Here is a 25,083-nt window from a genome sequence, read left to right as displayed (position 1 = left end):
GACCCTGAACCTTGTCCCTATACTCCCAGAAGGATCTCACTGCTGAAGACATTGAGGTGTCAGATGCTGGAGAAGGGAAGAACTGAAGGGAGCTGGTTTGGTTTTCACCACCCCATCGTCCTTTGGCACTCAGTGTTATGCCACTCTCTTCCTGCATGAAGGTCACAAAAAAAGGACAGCCTTGATAAGTTATTTACAGAAAACATACAGCAGGGCAGGGTGAAGGCATATCCACCACACAAGTACTAACCTGGAAAAGGGCTACAAGATGACCCGAACAGCAGGCCAGGTAGGCTGATAGAGCATTCGCCTTCCAGCGGAAGAGACACAAGTGCCCCATTCTCCAACATCCAAGTCTTTCCTCCCTCGCCCAAATTTTAATGCGCTTTGGGCCTGTACAGACCTAAGTCTAAAACACCACTGGTGGTTCTCTGCTGAATCAATGGAGAGGGACGGTTATTTCTGACATCTTGCCTTACAGATACAGCAATGACAGTGGAAGTGCTGCCTGGAACCAGCTGGACTCGAGGCCATGTAAACACCGCCCTTAAAAGCAAAATGTGACCAAAGTGAAGTGCTGATTAATCCAGTCCCCAAACCCCTGATTCTGAGCCAGACTCTCCTACAAATACCAAAACAGTCAGCCGTCTACAGCTGTCACATCTCTCCTATGAGCCAGGAACTCGAAGGATGTACGTGAAGCCCCGTTTAACTTGATGTCAAAACATGTTCTCTCAAAGAGGTGGGCTGTTCTCAACAAACCGTCCCACCAGAGGCAGCTCCAGTTCAGGGACCGCTCGCTCATCACAACATATATCGCATATTTGTACAGGCCAAATCTGTGCCTGATAATTCCCAAAATAAAAACAGCACAGGGGCTGCTGCAGGGACTTGCCTGCCAAATAAAAGCAAGAATGCAAGGCCACTTGGTGCCTGAGCATGACAGATGGGGAAAGCCTGACTTAGCACAGCCTCACCCTTTCAAGGAACTGCTGATGGGACAGTAAAGATCAAACACACATACAGAACTCTGCAATTCCTTCTGTTATTAACCTCCCCCTGCTTCCCTCAGTCACAGCTGGATCCCATTCATTTGCTTCCCTCTCTCACTCCAAGCTGACTAAAAAAAGGACTTGACATCTTCCCTTCCTGATTTTCATGTGCTTATGATTTCGTTCTTGACACTATCTGAGCAGCGGAGGGAAGGGGGAGGGTACCTACCTAGAACATCTGGCATCTTGACAGTTTTTTTAAAATAGACTTTTAAATGGAGCTAAATAAAGACTCTGTGGCACTCGGAAAAATTTTGCTAGTTCCACAGAAATCCACTTTGTGGGCTGCAACAGAGAACAAATTCTTAGCAGTGTTTTTCCTCAGCTAGGGCTAAATCTATCCCCAGATAGCCCCTGGGGTCTGTAGGATAAATTCCATGGCTGGCATAATCCTATTTTTCTGCACTCAGCCTGGGGAAAATGCAGGATTTATACTTTTCCCCTCTCCCATTATGCTAAGTTTTAAGTCCCAGTTCTGCCTGGTGAGCCACAGAAAGCTATTCAGCCATCGTGCTGCAACCTAGATCCACTCAGGGAGAATCAAGACCATCTGCCCTAGCAGGGCCAGTTGAGGCTACCTTACCACTAGCCCCCAGGCTGGAAAGAGACACCAATTAGATTGCACAGTTAGCTAGTGCAGTTCATAACAGCTGTGTTTCCATCTCCCAGGACTGCCAAATGAGAACTACTCAGTGGTACACAACAATCTAGAAACAGCAACATGCGACCTGCCAGTCTCTGTATTAGTCATCTGCTCTTCTTTCCAGCGCCCCCAGGAGTCCTCAGCTGCCATTCTTTCGTGTTAGAGAAGCCCATTTCCTCTCCATTTTTGATCCCTGTACTTGACAGCTAGGGACGCTTCAGAAGCTGGAAGCCCACAGCTAGCCAGATTCATCCAAGCTGCCCGCAACGAGAACATGCTTTTCTGGCCCAAGGTACCAGGTAGAATAATGACAGTGGGACTCCCCAAGGTGAAAAGCTGTCGCAAAGAAAAGAACTCCAAATTGCCTCAGCTCACCACCAGTAAAGCTCCCTCTCACCCAACCTGATCAGACAACAGGTTGTAGCACAGTTCCCAAAGCCAGCAGGGCAACTGAAAAGCTGATTACATGGACCCCAACGTAAGACAGAAGAGGTGTTCTCCATCCCCTCATCCCCTGGGACACCCTGCAGAGGTGTGACAGTGAGGTTTGAGTTCCTAAGGACTGGGAGTTGCAGGGCACCCAAAGATTCTTAGCTGTCCCTTTGCAGGTGGCAGAACATGCTGGCCAGATCTGTCTCCCCAACCCACCAGGCAGTAAACTCGGAATCATCCACTTACAACCCCAATACTCCTTATGCCTGCCCTAAATACAGCAACGCGCCCTCACACAATGCCTCTGGGCACTGGATTCAATGTGCCTTTCATTAAGCCGGACAAAGATTCACAGAAGCTGATTTGTAAGGGCTGAGAAATGGTCTGGTACAGTCTTGATTCTGCTTGTGCCAAGAACTCTCTCATCCCTGATTAAGCAGCTGCTGGGCCATCTCATCCTCCCCCGGGGCCTCTAGAACCAGATCTTCTATGGGCCCAGTGCAGACTAACACACACTTCCAAATTTCACTTTAGACTAAATGGATTTTGAAAAACAGTATTTTTTTCCCCCACAAACCCTCCCAATGATTCAGTCCCTGGACTGCCGACTTGCAACTGCACAGGGTTACTCCCTGCACAGTATGGGGGAAGAGCACAGTCACTAGGGACACAGAGGCAAACAAGGGACTTACTTGTAGGTTTTGGTTCTGTCCAACCAGATGCCGGAGATCAGAGCCCCAACCATCCCCGACAGTATAATGGTGAGTCCAATCCTGCCAGCATTCACCTCCTCCCCCTGTGGCGAGACACACACACACTCACACAAATGCGGGAGCCAAGTCACAACCAACAAGAAGCAAAGTGCAGAGAACCCAGAGAGGAAAAGACACCAAGGTTAGTGTCCATACGCCTCTTCTGCTGGTAACACACTAACCAGAACTAGCCTTTGCAAGAACACTTTTGGGCCCGCTATGAGCCAATGCAGCATCCTATTCTGGCCCATGAAGAAAAGTGGTTTGACACTTCTGTCTGAGTCAACCCAGAAAAAAAGGAGAGCACTGGCCAGCACAGACAGGGTTTGTGCTGACTCCTCTGAGAGTGCCTATGAAGCTTGCTGTCTGGTGTTAGGATTTGAGCCAGTTCAACCCAGAAATATTAGGATCCACAATAAGGCAGCATGGAAAGGAGCTCTCTGGCACACAGCCCCAGCAGTAAGCTCTACAGTAGCCCAGTTTCCGAGGCACCCGATCCTTCTGCCACCAGAGCACAAGTGTGGGCAGCCTCCTGGTACAGATGTCCCAGCAGAAATCACTATCAGGAACAGGGTGAAGGAAGAAAATGCTGTCATTTAGGGTGTAAAGGAGCTGTGTCTGCTAGAGCTTACCAGCTTTTGCATGGGGTGGTGTAAAGAACTAAAAGGAACCAACACTCTTCTGCCAGCCAGCCAACTTGTGCCAGCACCAGCCAGAAGTGCTATGACATTGCATTTCTCACAGACTTCCCTTTGGCAACCAGTGCTGGACAATAGCAAGTATCAGAGAGCCATGAGGGTTGGATACACTTACTGGGTAGTGATAGATCACCATGCTGTTCAGCAGAGTGGACAAGGCGTAGAAGCAACCTGTATTCAGACCTGAGAGGGGGATAAAAATGCAGTACATTCAGAGCCTGCTACTCTCCTGCTGGATAGTGAAAGGCTAGAAATGCAGAGAGAGATAGATTTGGGAGCAGCGATCTGTAACAAGGCTGCCAAGTCTCGGGAGAGCCAGCCAGACTGGCTAGACACAGGTTACTGAAAGAAATGCAGATCAAGGTCAGCCAGATCTCCGCATGCAGGAGGAAGCACCCTGCCATTTCAAGATGGTTCTTACCTTAGCAGCGAAAGGGCTGTGCGCATTTCTGGTACTGAAAGGTCTCACAAGTCCTTCATAGGGTCTCAACCCTCCCTCACAGCCAAATCCACCTCTTACCACCCCAGCCAAGGTAAAATACTAGAAAAGCACCTGCCTCAGCATCACACATTAATAAGGACCTGGGATTCAATTAACACCAGTGCCATTGACCTGTGTGGTTTCTTCCCCAGAGAAGAGCCCGATAGCGCTCTCCCTGCTGAGAGCCAGTAAAAAACATCCTCTCCAAGCCAAGAAACACCAGAAGGCAAGCAGGAGCAGGGCTGATGATGAAGCACAGACAGCACTTCCCCAAGGCACCTGGTGTGTGTGTCTGCATGGGAAAAGTCTTGCATTTTAAAAGATATCACTGAAGCCTGAAAAAAAAGAAACAAACCCAACTGTGAAAGTAATTGTCTTTCTGAAAGGGAAGTTAGATTAACTGTTAGAGGCATCAGCCACCTGGTGAAGGTTTCTCAGTATCACCCAAGGTGAGAATGGAAACCGTTGGGGTGATACTGGTCAAGTCCCATTCAGACACTCTGCTCCAGCTTACGTGCAACTCTGGTTGAGTTAAACGCCTTCCCAAAGTGCACAAAACCCAAGAGCTTTGCTTATAGTCAACAAGAACATCCACATGGGCACTGGACCAGCAGTACTGCAACGGCTACACTCTCACCTTGGGCGATACTGAGAAACCTTCCCCAGGTGGATGAGGTCTGTAACAGTCAAAGCAACTTTCTTCTCAGAAAGTCATTTACATTTGCAGTTAGTTTCTCTTCAAGGCTTCGGTGATCCTGATGGGGGGGAGGGATGGGGACACAGATTTCACCACTGCAGTTCATACATCTACAGGCTCCATAAGGAGGCATGGGTTTGAAAAACTCTGGCACAGATGCCTGTAATCCTGACAGAACGATACACGTCAAGTTCCCAGTTCCTACTTTTCTTCTTTCAGCCTCAGCTAAAAGCAGAAACATCACAATACAGGATACAGAAGTGCAGTGTAGCAGGCACAGCTTTGACAAAAGAACAAAACCCAGAGCTCCCCTAACTCTGCAGTCCTCCAGCTCCCCTAACCCTGAAGTACTCGGCGATCCTGCACCTAGCCCACTCCTCCAATGCGACACTGGATACGCATTGCCCTACATAGCTCACGAAGCACTCTGAGGAGCCTCAAGATTGGCAGCTGAAGGGGGTATCACACTTCCTTCACATGCCATCTCTGACAACATTAAGCAGAGCTCATTCCACAGCTTCATGGCACAGAGAACAGATGAAGAATCTTATGCAAGCGATCCCAAACAAGGGGATCACAATTGCCTGTGACAACATTCCCTGCTTCAAAAGCATGTGTCAGGTTACAGGAGAGGCTAGTAAGCAGAGCAACACGTTCTTTAGGCAGGAGGAATCCACCTAATACTTTCCAAAAGTTACTCAAAAAGGCTGGAAACCCAGCAGGGGCAGCAGCCAGAGAGAGAGGAGAGCAACTGGAGAGCCCACAGCAAGAGGGCACCCTCCAGTCTTGAAAGCTGGCTCTTTGCGACACTTGGCTATGGCAAAACAGCCCACAAGAGCCTAACTCAGCTTCATCCTATCTCCACCTCTGGAGCACCTTGCTCACTAGGAGACACCACAAACTGCAGTGCCAGGACATGGGAGTGTGGCAGATCAGCACCATCCCTCTACCCACTACTGCTTCACTTCAAAGCTGAGAATAAACACAGACCAGTCATTTGTGTACCTCTACTTCTTGCCAAGCCAAGAGGACAGCAGCCTTGTGAGGACAGCCAGACGCTGCTCTGGTAGCTGATACTGTCAGTACGCCAGCTTCACAGCAGCTCTCTGATGCACACGATTTCCAAGAGAGAGAAAGGCCCCTGCTCCCAAGCTGGGCAGAAAGCGATGCAGAGTTGGCAGCAACACTTGGCACCAGAGTCAGGCAAAATATTCTAAGAATCAAGACAATGTGCCGAATTTGCATTTGTGAGGGCTGGCAAAAGCTGTAGGCATTTCACATGTCACAGTTGCAGTGAAGTTTCTCTGTGAATTACAGCTGTTTCGATGCCCGTAAAACAGGCAACAGTTGCTTCCAGTGGGGCAGTGCCCATTGCCCATGCAGCTGAGGAAAACCAGTACTATTAGCTGGGAGCAGGACATCCGAAGGTCCAGCCCCACCTGATTCATTAGCTAGTTACCATGGTTTGCTTGTAACGTGCTGTAGAAGAACATTCTTGAGACCTCACGGTGTCTCCTCTATTTCACAGAGGCCAGAAAGGGAAAGTTTATTGCCTACAGCTCCAAAAGGAGCCCTTATTAAGCCTCAGAGTAGAACCCAAGTCTTCTATAGCTAAACAGCTCATTGCCTGCATGCCAGACTATTGGTCTTCCTCTTCTTCACCTTCATCATCCTCCTGCACAATGGTTCCTTATGCAGATCTCACTGCTCTGCCTCCTCCTCACTGCACCATCATCTTTCCAAATGATGATTCTTTGGGGCTGTCTCATCACTCCCACTTTAGCAGCCTTTCCCACCCTTTTCCTGGCTACTGCCTCCCAGTAGCAACATGCTCTCCAGTGTAGAGCCCAACCCAATAAACTCAGAATTTCTTATTGCCCATTCCATGTTATGCCTCAGCTTTATGGAAGCAACTGCAGCCTTTGGGAAAAGGCTGTCTGAGGGTTTTCCTGACAAACAGTTCACTAACACTAACATAGCTGCAGCGCCACCGATTTTTCCAGCACTGCAAGTCTTACCGCAGGAAAGGAGTTGGCAGCTGCTGGTAATATCGAGACCTCAGAGTCTGCAGACTTGTTCTGATCTGGCATCATGTAAGGACCCCTATTCTTTCTACAGCCAGGCGAGATGAACAAGCAGCAGGCTTCCCCCTCTCTCCCCTGACACACATATGCTAATACAAAAGCTAAGAGAGGCTGCAGGTATCTCTGTGTTAGCTAGGGAGGATGACTCAGTTACACTCATGTGGCTGCAGATGTCTTACATCTTGGCCAACATAACTTTTGACTTGAGTAGGAAAATCTTTCCCCATTTTAAAGCCAGACTAGTTTTTTTAAAAAAAAAAAAGTTTCACAGCATAGTTCCCTCTCTGAGTAACAGTCACCACTGCAAATCAAGCTGGAGATTGACTTGAAGCTCACACAGAGAGGAACAGAATAAATGCACAGACCATCAGGAAGACAGACTGAATTGTGAGCCACTGAACAGCCTTTCCACACTGTTTGTGACCATCAGAAAGGGATTATCCCAGAGGTGTCAGATTCTAAACATCCTCTTCGTACTCAGAGCCCTCCTCTCTGCTCTAGGACTTGTTCAGATCTATTGGAACAAATGCTTTCTTCTTTATTTTCCCTGAAGGTTAAGTGTGAACTAAGTAGATGACACAATCCAACTTCCAGACATAGTCTGCCTGACAGTTTTTTCTGTCTCCATCTTCTAAGAGGACATCATGTATTATCATAGAATCATAGAATGTTTTGGGTTGGAAGGGACTTCAAAGATCACCTAATATCAAACCCCCTGGAAAAAAACCAAAAAAAACCCAAAAACAGCAGCTGCAATGCAAACCAACAGAGCTTAAGGGCCATCTGAGAGGGGCATTTCCAGAAGACTACTGCACTGAGAAGGGAGCAGAGATTTCAGCAACTCCAAAGACCATTAGCACACTCAGCAGGTACAAAGCCACCATCTCACTTTCCACCCTGGCTACTCATCCACCAGGTCCTTTAGGCACGACTGCTGGCAGAACTTCCCACACTATTTAACTTTGCCCCTGAGGAGCTTCCACAGCAAGCTGGCTGGAAGTGAGGACAGAAGTCCCTGCAGGCTAGCTGGCTACAGTATATCCTATTATGCAGCCAAGCATAGATCATGATGGCCTTTCTATTGAACAGAAAAAACACTTTTCCATATGACAATTCAGCCTCAGGAACAGATTCAACACATTGCACTGCCCTCAGAGAAACAGACCAAGACTGCCAAAGAGCGGTAAGCAACAAACCCAGTGTGCAAGGACAGCTGGCAAAAGAAGATGTCCTCCAATCCTTCCTTCCATTTGCTTCATAGAGACTTCCAAGGAAGCTGATGCAGTCTGCACATCTGCATGCTCCACATGACCTCCACCGGGATCCTTGGCAGCCATACCCTTGCCTTGGGAAGTGACTTTTACTCATTGCTGTGACTTGCACTCAGACACAGCTCCATATATCTTAGGTAAGCGCTTAGATTAATTCATTGCAAGCAACTAAGTGACCAGGAAAAAAAAAAGACAACAGGCTAAGGAGATTTCCCTAAGCAGAAAACAGTCTAAGACTGGGAGAACAGTAGTGGGAGCATATTGTCCTCTGTGTACTTGCCTTGCTTTTGTTCTTCCCCAGGCATTTTCCTGTAACCGCTGCTGGAGATTACTGGGCTAGAAGGACTCCTGGTATGTGTGGTAGCACAGTTATCCTTACGCTCCCCTAAAAAAAACTCAGGCCAGCTACCTTCCCAGCAGAGGACAGAGAAGGAGGGAGAAGCTAAGCATGTCTAAGTGGTGATAACTGCACACAAGAAAGGCCGGACCTTACCGTAAGTGACCATAAGCAGCAAAAAGTTGGCATTGCGGAGCAGACGGAGGATTGATTGCACGTAGGAATACTCCTCTGTTGGTCTTGACTGGATCAAGGCCTGAGTTCGGCTCGGAGGGTGTGGGGGTTTCTCCTTGAAGACTGAAACCAGACACAAAGCACACCTGTTTGTAGCAGTGCAATCAGGGAGCCTGAGCACACACTGTGGGTAGAGCCATTTGAGGGATGGCAGAGGGGCTAGTAAAACCAAGTCTACAAAACACACCGCCACTCTTAAGTTTTGGTCTCCATGCATGAACTTCTCCACAAACAGGAAGGAACGGGGTCTCTCCAAAAATAACTCCTGCTGCTGGGGAAACACTTGCCTTCAATTAGCTTTCTGTGTAGACAGTGTCTGACAGCAACAAAGTTGTTGCAAAAATGTTGTGTGGAGTTACAAATGCAAAAGCGGAGTGGGAAAATCCAGCTGGTGAACATGGCCTGGTGCCCTGCAGTGCCCAGTGCCTAGGGAGCCGTGACCTATGCCAGGTTTTATTTCAGGCCTGGCAGTTCTTAGGCTGGCCAAGCCATCTGCTGTCCCTAAGCAGCATTAAAGTGGCATGCAGAAATCCCAGTCAAAGGCGATACCGCTGTACCAGGTGCTAGACAGCCACTTCTGTAACTTGTCTATTCCCTGCCCCAGATTCTTTAAAGTCTACATCTGATTCAGCCACCAGGCAACATGAACAAGCTGCCAAGATGTGCCTATTAAAAAAAAAAAAATTACACAGAGTTCAACAGACAAGCTCAGCTCTCCAGTGAGCATGCCAGCATTTCATGTTAAAGATCTGGCTTCCACTTCATGTGTTAAGCAGAGGAACTGTACCTCTGGTGTCCGGCTACTGCTCTTAATGCTTCCTTCTCTCCCATTATAACTGGTAACCTTTTTTTTTCTCCTGGGAACAGCTTGTTCCTGTGATGCCATATAACCTGCCCATTTCTCCCTGCCCTTAAGAGTTAGTCAGATCCAAGACATAACCCAAAGCCCAGCACCCTGTTTGCAGGCAAGAGGACTGTGAACCTTTGAAAATTTCTGTTGGCTTTTAAAGGCCATATTCACACCAGTGTTTTATTATGCAGGTAAAGGATGAAATGAACACTTTGGCAGGCTCACTCACAATCTCTTGTACTCCCTTCTGCATTTGCTGTTCATCAAAGGCTTGAAGCAGCAATAAATGATACTGCATGACCCTGTCAGCTGCATGCTAGGACACATCCCCAGATGACCTCCTCAGCCCATTTCCTAGGACACAGGCCCCTCACACACAGAGGCTGATTTTCTCAGTCCCACGTGGTTCCACGTGCATGCTCCCACCTCCTTACCTATAATGACCAGGATGAATAGGGCTGTGGCCACACCTGCGGTCATGAAGAACATGATGCTGATGTGGTAGGCCAGCTTCTCCACATCCTCCACATTGGGAACCAGAACTGGAGGGACTAGAAAGCCCACAGCAATGCCGAGCTGAGCAGAAGAGAAAGAGGACATGAAGAGGTGTGACATGGAACCACAACACTGCCACCACCCCACAGCCCAGCCCCCTGATGCCCAGTAAGGGCTCAACTGAGAGTAATCCAATTTCACAACCAAGTTGAAAGTCTTCTTTACCACCCAACAACTGAGAGATAAAAGCCAGCTACCCATTGCAATTACGTCAAAAGAAGCACCCCCTTGCACTTGCAACTGTCAGGATATTCAAGGCAACTGTCAGGATATTCGTTCATATTACAATGGAATTGAGCAGAATGAATACCTGCCTCCACCAAGATGAAGGACTTGCTTCCCCTGTCCTCCCACACACATGTATGTTCCTGTCCATACACATATCCCACTCTACCTTGCACCTGCTCTGGTGCTGGCCTGATCAACTGGTAATCCAATTTTGCTCATCAAAAACAGCAGAAAACAAGACCATCAAAACTCACCACGATTCTTTGCTGGGTTAATGAGTTGAACAAATTTATTTTCCAGCCAGACAAGCGCAACGGCGGAGACAGAAACCTGCTCACTCCTAACGAGGGAGATATTAATCTGGTTCAGCCACTTTATGACGCTGTTTCTTAATGAGCCCCCTCCCAAGACAAGGCTCACCCTGTGACCAATAGGTGAACCTAGAAAAACATCAAGGTTGAGAGCAAAGGAAGCACGACGGCACGTACCCTAAACATGAAGATTGTGTAATGGGGCTTGGCAACTGCACCCGGATAAAATGCTTGATCTGAAGGGCTGCACAATGAAACCCCTGCAGCTCTGGCCTCCACTGTGCTAAGAGCCCCACACGTCCAGCTGGGGAGTCCCTGCAGTGGCAGCTGACACTTTAGTGAGGACATTAAGGCTTTTAACTCCACAGCTATTTCTCTAGGATAGTGACAAGGAGCTGCAGCAGCACAGATTTTGCCACACTGATAAATGGGACTGACAGTGGCACAGACCTTCAATGCCACCCTCAAATGGGAGAGGTAGGAAATAGCTACTTTGGTGCTTATGAGCACACCTCATAAAGTGAGTCCCAAAGTGCACTCAGCACATTCATGCATAATCTGAACACAAGGGGAGCCTAAAAAAAACCACTTCCCTCCACCCCGCTTTGTGTTTCACTGTTTGTGGCTGCATTTTAATCATCATTTGGTTCCCAAGCACCGTGTATTTACCTGTTCCCTGGCCCTGCCCAGCAGTTGCAGCCCTCTCAGGTATCAGAAGAAAAGCCATGCTCAAGCTCAGCTCTTGCTTGCTCTTAATGCTCTGCACACTCACCCCGGTTTAGGGCAAAAGCAATTTTTTGTTTCGCAACACCCTCATTTTTGCTATTTCCTGATTTAAGTCTATGTTCGCTGTTGTGGACAGTGACAAGGCACACACAAGAGCCTCCAATAGATGGAAGGACTGAGAAAGCACCCAAGAGAGATGCCAGATGGCCATGCAGCCATTTTCATCCTTGCCTGAAAAGGAGATTTCCAATCTCTTTTGCAGACTGTACCATTTGCCTGGAGACAGAAAAGCATGAAGAGTACCAGAACAGTGCTAACTGAACCAGTACAGTCTAGCAGCATAGAAAAATCCCACCCACAGTAGTTATTCATGCTACACCAATAGAGCCTCTATAGATCTGCTGCCCTCATCACACTAAGAGAGGTGGTAGGAGAATGCAAAACATGGAACTGAGGATATAGTCAAATTAAGCCCACTGCATTTACTACTTCCATGTAAGAAACATTAGATCAATAGGAATCAATTAGCACCACCACGACCTGTTGTCCCAAGATAATGGACTGGAGAGGATACTGTTTATGCCTCAGTGAGGACTGAACAGCAGCACGACAGCACCACTAACCAGCTGCTGCCCTACAGGATTCTGCAGTGCTTGATGTCTTCGTAGTCCCTGGAAAGGGTCTATTACTCTACAGGTACGGAAAGCAAAGACTAAGAAAGGCAAGGAGCATGCTGCCCATGAACCACAGCCAAGCATGCCAGCATACAGAGTGGAACGACCCAGGAGCCCTGTAACCCAGGCACAAGTGCAGACACGTTGCCTGGGCTGCTTTCCAGCAAAAACTCCTTGTGCTTTCTGCATGTTTTCTCTGTCATATCTCCTCCATGTTTCTGGGATGCTGATGGACTTATTTTGGAAGGTCTACTCACTGGCCAGGATCAAGATCAAATACATTTCAGAACAAATACATTTCAGGTACCATATCTGGTAGTTGGGATAAAAATCAGCCCTGGAAAACTCTCCACAAATTCCCTCCCTTATGCATCCAGCTGGTGGATTTTTGAAGCAGGAAGAACGCTTATGTTTCAAACAGAGCTATCTGCTAGACTCAGACACCCTATTTAGCTTATGAACAAGTCATTTTCAACCAAGTCTGGTCAAACTTCTGTGTCAAACAGTGCCCTCCACTGGGACCTGGAACAGCCTGGGTCCGGATCAGCAACAGGCATCTGTGCCGAGTCCATTCTTGGTGCTGGGACATCAGAGGGAGCCGGTGGGAAGAGTCACCAAGAGATCACAGGTGTGCCCCACTAGTTCAGGGCACTGTCAGGAATGAGAACATTCAGGGGTTGGTTATATGGACTGAAGACAGACATAAGTTGTGCTGTCCCAGATAGCAAGTCAGGGACTGAAAGAGCTTAGGAGGAAATTTAAGAGACCATTAGAAGGCTGAACCTTCCTAACACCCACACAGCACAGGCAGCCTCTGACACAGGACTAAACTTGCCAGAGCTCAACTTTGTGCAGATGTGGCCTATCCCCAGCCTCTTGTCACAGTGAGTCACGTCTGCTCTCCTTCTCTGCACTGCCCACTGATCTCTGAGGTTCACTGACTACCAATAAGCACAACTATCAGCTAGCTTAGAGGCTTCAAGCCCTTACCTTCATTAAATTGCATGCCTCCTCCTCCTCTGCCCAAGGGAAAGAAGCCTGCAGCTGCACAGAAAAGGCAACTGCACCAAACAGATGCCCAGAGAGATCACCCCTAGAGGGTGGAAGCCGGTTTGTCTCTGCAGCATGTTTGTTTTGCCCTGCTTGTCACCAAAGTGCAAGCCTGTGGCTCTGGCATGCCTGCTTAGCCCAGGACACAGCCACACTGGGCTTCACTCCTATCTCCTTATCATTCCCAAAGGTCAAGGGAAAGACTCTCAGCATTGCTCGTTTCCATTCAAGGGAAGAGTCCTGCTGGGTCTTATATACCAGGTCTCACACATACACCTCCACCTTTCACCAAATAAGGTCTACAAATACATACCTCCCTGGAAATTGCTCCTTTGTCTTACCAGCACTTCATTCTTGGAAGAACTGGGCAGGATTCCTGTCCTAGGTGCTTCTTGGCTTCCTGCACTCTGCAATCACATGCTAATTCCACAAGGTGCTGAACCATAGTGAAACAAGAATAAGAAAGGAGAGATTCAGGCTTTATTTAAGTTTCTCCAGGACCAAAGTAAGGATTCCCTTGATGTACCTAGCAGAGAGGGCATTGAGAATCTGTTTTGCAAATTGTTCAGAAATCCTTTACTGGGAAGTCACATAGTCATCACTTACCCAACAGGACACTAACTTACTCAAGCCCTCTTGGAAACTGCTGGTGTCTTTTCAGAAGATCTGAACTATTTCTCTAACCATAAATCAATGTTTTGTACTCTGCCTTCCCCTCCCAAAAAAGGAATCACTTTTATCCATCAGGAGTTTGTTAAACCCTTGAGAAGGACTAGGTGATAGAGGGAAAAAAAAACCCAGCAGTCATAGCAATAAGGAGCTACATTTTGTATTTCAGAGCAACTAATGTTATTCATCCTATGAAAATGAGGTCCCTCGACTTGACTAAAACTGAAGATTTCCTGGAGGATAATCACAGACCCTGGATTGATTATTCATACCATTTTTAGCAACGAAGCCAAGCTCTCAACAACACAATGAGTATTATACAGCGGGTACTTTACCTTTCCCAAGGAGATCTTTAGCCTGGTTCTCAGCAGGCCAGTACCCACATTACCATCAGCCAAACAGACAGCACTGTAACCAGTTAACCAGAAAATTTAAAGATGCCTTAGCAAGGGAAAAATAACTTGTCTCCCTTCATACCTATCACATCATGGCTAGGAAAACATAGCAACGTGAAAACAAGGTTGGTGCTGTAACAGTGTGTGCTACCTTCCTCACAGAGACCATCCATCAGTCATTACAGTTCAGGGTGCAGTCCCTCTCACCAGCATACAAATTAGCATCTCCAACTTTTGTACAGGCAGAAAGGTTTCCAAGACCTATATAGACAAGCTCTAGTTCCCAAAATTTAGCACATCATTCAGCATCCCTACACCTAAAACACACAACACTGTCTTGATGTCCAAGAATCTGTCCTCAGGAGCCAGACTGCTAGCACTTTATTTCAAGGTGACTTTGGGGTAATTTTTAAACATAATACCAGGGAAGTCAACAACTACAGCAGAGTGCACTGTTCAGATACCTTATTCTTTAAAGGCTGGTAAAGAATTGAAGGAATGCATTTCCTACCTGAATTTTGTCAAGGACCAATCCCAACACCACCACCATATTCAAGATTCAAGCGTATACAAGAACAGGCAACAAAACCAAGAGCAAGTGGCTAATAAGATGGTATAAACGTACCTGAAATCTTGAAATGGAAAATGGGATGTCTAATTTAAGTTTAGCTGTTTGAATACGAAGAGTCTGCTGCAGGAAGATAATCGGTGCAGTATCAGCATAAAAATAGTAAATGAATGATCGATGGAGGAGTGGGTCTCCACCTCAAAGAAAGCTAAGAGTCAGCAACAGGAATACAGAAGCCCTATAAAAATCCATAAGTAAGCACAAATATTGACAGAGGAGACCACCAAACCCAGAAGGTCAATTAAAGTGTTAAAAGATAGAAAGAGAGAGGTACTGCAAAGGCAGAAAAATACTACAGTGAGAAATTTCGACAATGCCCTTGCAGGCTAAGCGACAGGGATGATGCAGACACTGCATTTTTTGATTCCATAAATACTCTTTTCTGAGGATAACCTATAAGAGGCAGCACAATTTGTGATTTAGACCTAGAACAGCACAGTGTGACCACAATCAATATTACAGAACAGTTCTGCACTGCACTCAAATTCAGCTTCCTTGCAGCAGCAACAAAAAAACACACCCTCCAAAACACTATGGCAGTATTTAACTCGCAAGAGGGTGCTGCCTGAAAGGGAAAAAGCTTGTTAAAATGAAATTATTAAACAAAACAAAGAAGCCAAAGAAATTAAATGCTTGCAAGCGCCATTAAGACTGTAAAGACACTGCATCAGAGGCTCAGTGTAAGCCTAGAGAATATTAGCAAAAGATTTTAGAACAGACTAAAGGAACCACAGCTGGGAGAAAAAAAACAACCAACACACAAAAAAAAAAAAAAAACAAAAACCAAAAAACAAACAAACCAAAATAAAAACACCAACCGCCATCCAGTTCAAAACCCAGGCATTATTCCTTGAAGCAAAGAAAAAAAGAGAGCAAGCTGGACCAGACTAAAGTAAAACCATTATTAGGCAAAAAAAGGCAGGGGAACAACTTTACAAACTAAGTCAAAACACAGCAAAATCAGGAAGCCTGCCAGAAAGTCTGTAGGGCCAAAAGATGATCACTGTGGAAGGAGAACATTCAAGAAAAAGGGAGAACTATATGAAGTCTTGCACCCGTGTTCATGACACGATATTTATGGGAGATTTCTGCATCAACAGAATCTCTTCGCATGGCAAAAATCTGAAGTGCTATCAGTGGAAGATCTTAATCAATTTATTTCAACTGATTCCATCTATGAGGCGTCAGGACCAGAGGGTATTCCTCCAGGAGTAAAACAGAACAACTCAACAGAAACCCCATGCTGCTCGCTCACAAACACACCAAACGGCTAACTCTGCTGTTACAAATACTGAAATCAGGAGGGAGGAAGGGAAATGTGATGCGAAGTTCCAAGAGGCCCGGTGCAGGCACGAGTGCCAGGAAACCCTGGGGCCAGCAGCATGCTAGTTTGGCCAAATGGACAGGAACTATAGCAATCAAAATATTGACGTTTACGCATCGATAAACACCATGCAACAGGCTTTTCAGACACTATGATTTCAACGCAATCTCAGCAAGTTCCCAAGCCAAGACTTCAGAGAGTTAAGAGGACACACTCTTTTACTGTCCTTCCCTGAGCACTTTTCACCTGCTCTCAGCAAAGAGAGCCCATTGCTTTTGTCAACACACCATTGGAGCTCCTCTACCTTTCCACTCCCAGAAGAGCGTCTTTTAACACTCATTTTGACCTGGGAATTAAATCTTTCACACACACCACCACCACCCCAGATCAGCCTGGAGAACAGAAATAGAAGAATCTAAAGTACCCACTGCAGACCTCTCTTTGAAGGACATTTGTGAAACTCCACCAAATTCAATGTTTTAAAGCATGAATAAAAAACCAACGCTTCCCTCCTGGCAGCCCTACGCTGAGCCACACACACAGTGCCACTGCCAGAAGTCTTCTGAGGGTCACACCAACCATTTCCCTCCAGGGCCACCCCTCCATTTCTAACAGAGCCTCCTCCACTGCCTCCGAAAGCAGGGGAGCAGAAAGATTCATGTAACTGCTGGAGAGATGCAATACCAGTCTTGAACCATTTACTTACAGAACACACAATGCTACCTCTAATCCTCAACACCCACATCAACCAAGGAACACAGAGATGAAGAATGCTCTAGAAAACCAGAGGGACTACCATGCTTTGGAAGAAAATGACTGACATCATCATTTTAACAAGTCGGTCCTGCTGTACACACTGATGTCCGTGTTTTCTGACAGATACATCTAAGTCTACAGGGCTTCACATTTTCAAGTTGTTGTTCTCCAGACACAACAGTAAAAGTGGTTTGGGGTTTTGTTTTGTATTTTTTTAATTATACTTGGTTCTAAGATAAGTGGCTTCAGATACCAAGAGCTTAGAAACAAATCCTGTTGAGATTCCCCAAATGAACGATGAGAACTGACCCGACAATATTATCACCAGGGAAGATAAGGTTCTCAGTGAAGAGTAGGAAGCGTGCACACTGCAACTGCTGTCCTTCTAGAAACCTCCATCTCCGATCACCACTACCTCAATAGTTTGTATCTCCAAAAATCTTACAGACAAAATGCACAAGCCAAGTACAGCAACGTCTGTGCTGTTCAGTAACAGCTGAGACTAGATCAGGGTGTCACAAAGCCCACACCAGCTACCCTGTAACGCAAACCAGTGCAAAGATGCAGAACATAACTGGTAGCGGCAAAAGGATACATCTGACAGGTGGGAGGAGGGGGAAGCTGCAGAGTTTGCTGGATCTGAACAATGCACCTCTTGTTGGAGTAAGAAAGCCCTTATGAAGGGGAACAGAAGGGCTCTCCTCACTGCATTGCTGTTACATGTATGAGAGGGGAACTCTGAACCAAGGTCAAAACACACGGGACCCGTGCCAGATGCCTGTCCGACAGTTCTGCCAGCATAATTAAATGCAGCAGACCTGGATTTCCATTCACTCAGGGAATCCCTCTGAGGAGGTACCTATTCCAAAGCCCTGGGCAACACAGCCTCTTCCTCTACTCTTGTCTGCAGGACAAAGCTCTGCCCTGTGGTGCGCCCTCCTTTTCTAACTGTAGGTGCCTCCCACACTATAACCATGATGTTTTTACAGGAGCAGCTAAACTTTCTGACCCTACAATTCATGTATCGCAATCTGCAGAAAGCAGACAGCCACCCCCTTCTCACACCTTGACTCCTATCGTCAGCTTCCCAGTCCTTTGCTATCAGCACAGGTCCCAGCTGCCTTTCTATATAAAATGCTACAGTAGAATTGCAAATACTCAGATGAAGAGCTGTGTAAAGTAGAAGCTGACAGTTCCTACCCAGCTTATTTTTGTATGGATTGCTGTCCAGGATATGCTTCTTCCATACCACTGACAGCAAAACTAAAAGAACCTGTGAAATCCAAATAGTCAGAAAGTCAACATACCTAAATGTTTGGGAACCAGTTTAGTCACCTTTCTTGCAGTGTTTTAAGAAGCAGAAAGGACCCAAGTTGTGAAAGGAAAAATTGTAATCCAGGCCTTGTGACAAGATAAGATAGGGCTTAGGCTCTTTTTTACTCTCCCACTGATGTGGGAGATAATGTATTTTTTCAAACTGCACTTGCACAATTAAAGCTCTTCTGGAAGCAAGGCCAACTCCCTTCCTCAACACACTTCTGCTTCTGTGACATCATCTCATACTGCTTAATATGATGAAAACTACTTCTTCATGCAAGTCATTCAGGGCCTCTCAGCCTTGAATGCACCTTCCCCCCTTTACTGGGAAAAAAACGCAACGCAGCAAAACAACACAGCAGTAGATAAAAGAGTAAAGCTGAAGGGAGGGGTTTCAGCTCTGACAGATACCTCAGCTGCTGCTGGAATCCTCAGTTGGGATGTAACACTTTGGTCAAGGACTAATTACAGTCATCAAACATAGCCATCCCCGAGGGGTCCTGCAGGGGCAAGTGCTGAGGGTGCCACAGAGCAGCCCCTCCCAGCAAAAACACTGCAGCCATTCATTTAACTCCCATGCAACTTCCACAGAACGTAACCCAGAAGCCTACTGCTTCTGTGAGGGAGAAGGGGGAGCTGCCTTTGCTGTACGGCTGGGACAGGAGCACCAGATAAATGAGTATAAAAAGTTCATTTCAGGCTCCAGTGTCCATTTACAGAAAATTAGGCATTCCTGAGAAAGCCACGTTGCTATTTGGTCAGCACGCCCTCCCACAGTAAGCCACGTCCAGGATCTCGGAGAGCTGGCCACACAGCACTCCTTGTAATCCAACTGCTCTGATGCACCCTGCCCTTCTTTACAGGGGAAAGGATCCAGGGCTGGAGAATGTCAACCATTAACTACTGCCACTACCAGCTTCTCTTGGTTCCTCGCTAAAGTCTTCTCTATTCTAATAGCTAAAACCCTGGGAGATACAGGGCCAAGCTACAGAGGGATGTGAGGCAGACCACCACCTGCCCTATTTCTAACAGGGATCAAATCTCATCTGAAGACTTGGGGAACCTCCAGCAGGGACAGAACAGCCAAAGAGATCTAGAAGTCCACTCGAAGACAGGAAATCCACAGGTTGTGCTCCATTTCTACACCACTTCTTAGACTTTCAGATGCTGGCTTCCCTGAAGGGCAAAAGGTACAGAAAAGTTAGCAGTGAGGCAAATAGCAGCACATGCTCAGCACAAACAGCACAAAACCAATGGCAATTCAGGTACTGCAGACCAGATTATTCAGCAACACCCATCCCACCCACTACCCCACGAAGACTCTTTCCCCCAGTTCACAAGAGGAAAGGACCCATCAGGAGAGAGCACATTTCAGGGTTTATAATCCAGTTTGTCCACTTTAAAAGCCATCATCTAATCACTGCCAGACTGATAGCCCCATCAGTCTGCAGATAGCACCTCAAAGCCCTGCCTCAGGCTGTCTGTTACGGAAGCCCTAAATGTCTGAAGTCACATGCCAGCTGCATCAGAACAAGGACCAGAACATCAGTATGGTGCTGCATCATTTTTCCCCCAGAGGCAGAGTTTCATATGAAGCTGAAGGCTTCTTTCCTCCCAAACCACACCAACACCCTTCATCAATCCCTGTCAAAAAGTGAAGAGGCAAAACTGCAGCAGAAAGATCATCTAACACACCTGCATCCTCACTCCCAAGCCCATCAGCTGCTTGTTTCTCTTTGTCAGAATGGCACAAGCCAGGAACAAGGTCTCTTTCAATCAAAAAAATTACCACCACTGGTGGCAATACAAGGTCACAAACACAGATGTTCTTTCATTGCCCCTGTGCAGCACAGTTACACACTCCCAGTTACTGCATGCCACCCATGTCCCTTGCCCACCAAGGGACAACAGGGAGATACAGCAGTAAGAATGATGCATGAAGACGCATGGCCCAAGCACAGCAGTCCAGCACACACCATGGAAGCTGAAACAGAGAGCTGGTTACCTGGCCACCCAGGCTCCAGTTTATAGATCTCAAAAAGCCATGAGAATTTAACTCGTTATCTAAACATCCCTCACCACCGTGTTAGTGCTGTCATGCCGCAGCACCGTGTTTCTTCATCTCCAAAAGACAGAAGAGCAAGTATGTTAAAGGAAGGGCAAGGCCTGCTGCTCCAGCAAGGACATACTCCTGCAAATGCTAGTACGTCAGCATTTCTTCCCGCTGTGGTCCTGTCAGCAGAGAGGACAAGGGGACAGTTTCCCTCCAACACAGAAATCAGAAGCCCGTTTGCTCCAACCCGTCAGGTCTGAACCGTGGCCCTAAACAGGGAACAGCCTGGTGAATCAATACACTAAATGTATGGCCTTACACAAACCGCTCTCTCCTGCCCACCTCTTGTGCATGGGAATTCATGTAGATGCCCGGCACCAAGCTCCTCCACAAGTGACACTACTGAGAATGTAGCGCACACGCTACTACTAACGGCTGTATTTCACAAGCGTGTCAGACATACTCAGCCCAATATTCAAAACACATCTGAAGGACATTAGTGAACTCTCCAAAACACTTCTGGTCCCTTACCCTAGACTTTGGGCCTGAGGAAAAGACCCCATGTAGATTTTTCCTAGTCTTTTAAGCAATGAGATGCTGGTAATATTTTAGTAACACTAACATTTTAATGCCAAATTATCCAACATGCAAGTAAACGTCATTCTACACCTCCCCATAGATGCACAATGAAAAAGAACAGAAAACCCTATGCATCTCCCTGTTAAAATGGGGAAAAGTAAAATGTCATAAAAACCAGCAGCAGGTGAACAAGAGAATGTGATCTCTTCTTCCACAGGTGTTGATGCTCTTCTCTTCTAGAAGCTCTCCAGCTTTGATTCAGGAGTGCTCAATCTAAGCCTTCTTTGCACTTCAGATACCACAGCCAGCACATGACCAGAAACAAGTGAGGAGAATCTGATAATCTGCTAGGGTTGGTTTGTTTTATAAAAGATATTTCATACCCAGTCTGACTGATTCAAGGATTTACTCTCCAGGGCTAACTTTGAACCTGAAGGTTACCATCACTCAGCAAGCAGCAGCGGCATCCTAAGCAGACATCACCCTGGCAGATCCTCGTGAACCAGCAGGCAGGGCTCTCCTCGGGACAGTGCTGCTTAAGTGCTGCCTAAGGCTGAGAGGGTAGGAGCAGAAAGACAGCAAGTGTATCAGAGAAGCAGGGACACTGCCCCACTCCTCCATGTAGCTGGCTGCAGTTCCTGATGTAGAGGGACACCGGTGCTCGGCATTCAATAATCACCGTCATGGTAACAACTCACGACAGAGTTTTCCACCCTGATGATTTGTAACTGACGTGGCAAGGAAAGGAAAACTGTCATACAGTTGCAGAGGAATGAGCATAGGGAATAATTTGCCATACTGGCATACTGCAATTACAAACCCGCTATATTATATCCTTTGCTAACACTCCCTAAAACACAGTCTTTAACTGCAGAGTCAGGATAAAAGGATGCCTCTGTTTCTTCACCCCGCTCAACATCAACAGCAAACAAAACAGCTACTTTTCACTCACTGTGATTACGCACCTCAGGACCCTTGACTAAGGGAATGAATAGGTCCTTCCTATGGAGCACACCCTGCCTTAAGCCACTGCCATTTCTGACTTCTCCAATTCTCTAAAATGAAAGTCTGGGCTTACAAAGCCAAGACTATGTACTAAACTGAGGTCTCATTGCCATGTCATTTCAACCCCCAGGGCAGTGTGCAGAGCACCAGTGTAGCCAAAGTTTGCTTTTCACAACCATTATACTAACCCGCTCCTTTTAGGACAATGAGGATACCACATACGGTTGAGTTACTGCACCTAAACAATAAAAAAAAAAACCTGACAGCAAAATGCGTAGTTACTTATTTACTCCTAAATCAGCAGAGTGCTCATGCCAAGTTAAATGCCTTCCACACTAACTCATTTAAAACACATAAAAACCAGCCCACTAGGCTGGGTGGTAAGAGCAAAGAGTAAAGTAGATTCACGCAGAGAAAGAGAAGTATGCTTCCTCTTTCCAAAAGATGTAAACCAGTCTCCTTAATTCCCTAGTGCTGTTCCACAAACTTCAGCTCTTCAAGTACCGTCTCCGAGTATTCACCTCTTTTTGTCTCAGCAGTATTTAAATAAATACAGAAACCCAGGAATGTGGGGAAAGGAGACCTCAAACCTATTGCACACAGGTATCTGTGAGGAAGGACCACACACTAGAAACTACCCAAATTGCAAAACATTGCAATCCGAATAGCAGCCACACACAGGCTGAATCAAGGATGGTCCAGGATGGTGCACAGATATGTGCAGGGTAGTATATTGGGTCTCAAAGCAAGGGGCACAGGTCCAGCCTAGCAGCTAAGGCCAGGTTCTGCTTGCCTCATCTCTGCGTCAGCATTGCAGAGCCAGACTTGCTTCGCTTACGCCCCATTGCATCACACTATTGGCCTATCTGCTTCATGCAACAGGGCTGAGTGGGTGTTCTGGTGCAAGGGTCAAGAAGCTCTTTTCCTGGTCCTTTCAAAATTGTGGAAAAAATTATCTCCTCTGAGCACTAGGTGGCTACAAGAAAAGCCCACCACAGCTTGAGCAACTGCGGGCTGCTGGCCTCCCTGACCCACCTTGATACAAGAGTGCTCCGGGAGCTTGCCTCGTCCTAACCTGATGGAAGGTTTGTTTCTTTCCAAAGCAACTGCTTGTGGAAACTCTGTACCTACTTTTTAGCAGGTATGATAGTGCTAAAGCTCTTTTTCCCCAAGGCTCAGTCACAAGAACTCTTTTCAGCAAACAGCTAACCTCCTTCGTCCCATCTTGTCGTCAGTGGGAGGATATCGCAGCGTCAAGTCCAGATGCCACCGCAGATGGGAGGTTTACAGGACCCTCTGCCTAAAGCCCATTTCCCAGCACCACACATTCCCCTCCAGTCCACCCATGGTTCCGCTGAACCAAAGCCCTGGCCTGGAGATTCCCACACGGAGGAGAAGGGCAGCACTGGAGAAGACCCCCAGTCCACACACTCCCCAGAGCCAGAGCCGTACCCAGCACCCACGCTGCCCCCAGCCTCGCAGCCTGAGGCCCCGCTGCCCTCGGTGTGCCGGCCCACCGCCAGCCCCTGCTGCGTCCCTCCAGGTGCCGGAGGAGTTTCCCAAGGGGAATTTTGTGCGTGCGCCTCACGTCCCCGCTGCCGCCCTCCAGGCCCTGCCCGCCTCCTGCCGCCCTCCCCGCCTTGGCTGAGGCCAGCGGCCGTTACCTGGTTGCCGAAGACAGCAATGGAGCAGGCGGTGGAGACCTCGCGGGGGCCAAACCAGACGGAGGCGATGCGCGAGGGCATGCCCAGGATGAAGACCTGGGCCAGGGAGCAGATGACCTGCCCCAGGACGGTGACGGGGAAGAGGTGCGGCTTCAGGCTGCCCAGCTTCACCCAGGCGCCCAGGGCGTTGAGGGCCGAGCCGGCCAGGGCGATGAGGCGGAGGCCCCTCCTGTCCAGCAGCCAGGCAACGGGGAAGAGCAGGGGGATGTAGGTGAGCATGTAGCTCATGGAGAGCCAGTTGATGGCGAAGGCACTCACATCGTAGAAGCGCACGAAGATGTTGTGGATGCTGCCGTACTGGATCCACTGGAAGGCGTTGCACAGGGAGTAGCTGCTGAAGAGCAGCAGCACGGCCCAGCGACGCCGGGACAGCCGCACCTCGGCGCTGACAGCGGCGGCCTCCCGCGCCGCCCCGGCAGGCTCCTGCCGCACCATGCTGCCAGCGAAGGCCGACCGGCCCAGCCCGGCCCTTCCCGGCCCGGCTCCGCTCCTCGCCGGCACCCACCTGGCCGGGAAACCCCGCCCGGCCGCCCCCGCCGCGCTCACTGGCTGCCACCGCGCGGGGAGGTGCCGCCGCCGCCGCCACCGCCCCCGGCCCGGCCCGGCCCGGCCTGCCCTCCGCCCCGCCCCGCCGCGGGGGCGGGAAGCGCCTCCCACCGCCCGGGGGCACGGCCGGCCCCGCCGCCGCACCTGTGGAGCGGGGGTAGCGGCCCCGTCCCCACGGCCGCCGCAGCCGGGCCTCGCCGAGCGGCCCCGGGGCAGGAGCGGGAGGCCCGGGGCAGGAGCAGCCCAGGGCAGGAGCGGGAGGCCCGGGGCAGGAGCGGGAGGCCCGGGACAGGAGCGGCCAGCCTGGTGCAGGAGAGGCCGATGGACACAGCCGGCCCCAGCCCCGTGTCCTGGGTGCAGGCCGTGTGCCTCTGAGCAGTGCCTGACCCAGCCAGATGCCAGGGTGGGCACCCGGAGGATGAACCTGGGTTTCATTTGAGCTGGGTCCCGATTTTTTTATTACTTTTTTTTCATGGCATGGCACACTACAAAGTGAAAACATCCAGTGAAGTCAAAATCAAAACATCTCAATGCAACTGAAGCAAAAGCCAAAAGTGATGTTTGTTTTCATCCTCATGGGGATCTTGCGGTTAATGAGTCAGCTCTTGTTTTCCTCTTTAGCAATGTACCACACTGATGGATTCCTGCCTGGAGATCACTTATGACCTGCAGTTCATTTAATTAACATAGTGTTATCTGAATTGTACAATTACTCGGCATGAGCTTTAAAATGTGGGCTTGGTTGCATGCTAGCGCTGTTCAGCTCTCTTCCAGCATTAAACATACAGCTCAAAGTTCACTTGGAAAAATGGGGGCAATGACCTGTCTTTGGGATGCGATACTCCTGAAACAAAGGCTGGGGTCAGAGAATGAAAAAGTGAAGTTTCTCAGGCTTGTATTTACTTTGTGGAATGCTGTCCTCAGCTATCCACCTGACTACAGCCAGGAGCAAAAGTAGACACTTTAGCTTTGGATAAATTATTCCCAGAGGAGCAAATGTCATTTTCAGTGG

The 25,083-nt window shown here is 48.1% G+C and overlaps 1 protein-coding gene across 5 annotated transcripts in view; it reads right to left on the bottom strand.

Moving 5' to 3' along the window:
- The window catches only part of FLVCR2 (FLVCR heme transporter 2), a 41,468-nt gene extending 17,406 nt beyond the window's left edge, over positions 1–24,062 (bottom strand). For 3 of the 5 annotated variants that reach the window (XM_040601096.1, XM_040601099.1, XM_040601098.1), the window contains exons 1-5: positions 23,466–24,061; positions 9,966–10,107; positions 8,604–8,744; positions 3,693–3,760; positions 2,820–2,923 (exon numbers count right to left, since the gene is read on the bottom strand). In XM_040601096.1, the coding sequence (XP_040457030.1) occupies positions 2,820–2,923; positions 3,693–3,760; positions 8,604–8,744; positions 9,966–10,107; positions 23,466–23,960 (950 nt within the window). In that variant the 5' untranslated portion in view covers positions 23,961–24,061. Of the gene's footprint in view, positions 1–2,819; positions 2,924–3,692; positions 3,761–8,603; positions 8,745–9,965; positions 10,108–23,465 lie in introns of all 5 variants that reach the window. The other 2 variants (XM_040601097.1, XM_040601100.1) reach the window with 2 other exon arrangements.
- Between the last annotated feature and the right edge of the window lie 1,021 nt (positions 24,063–25,083).

The sequence above is a fragment of the Falco naumanni genome, chromosome 7 (assembly GCF_017639655.2).
Source record: "Falco naumanni isolate bFalNau1 chromosome 7, bFalNau1.pat, whole genome shotgun sequence".
Classification (NCBI taxonomy): Eukaryota; Metazoa; Chordata; class Aves; order Falconiformes; family Falconidae; genus Falco; species Falco naumanni.
This window is presented reverse-complemented; position numbering and strand designations above follow the sequence as displayed.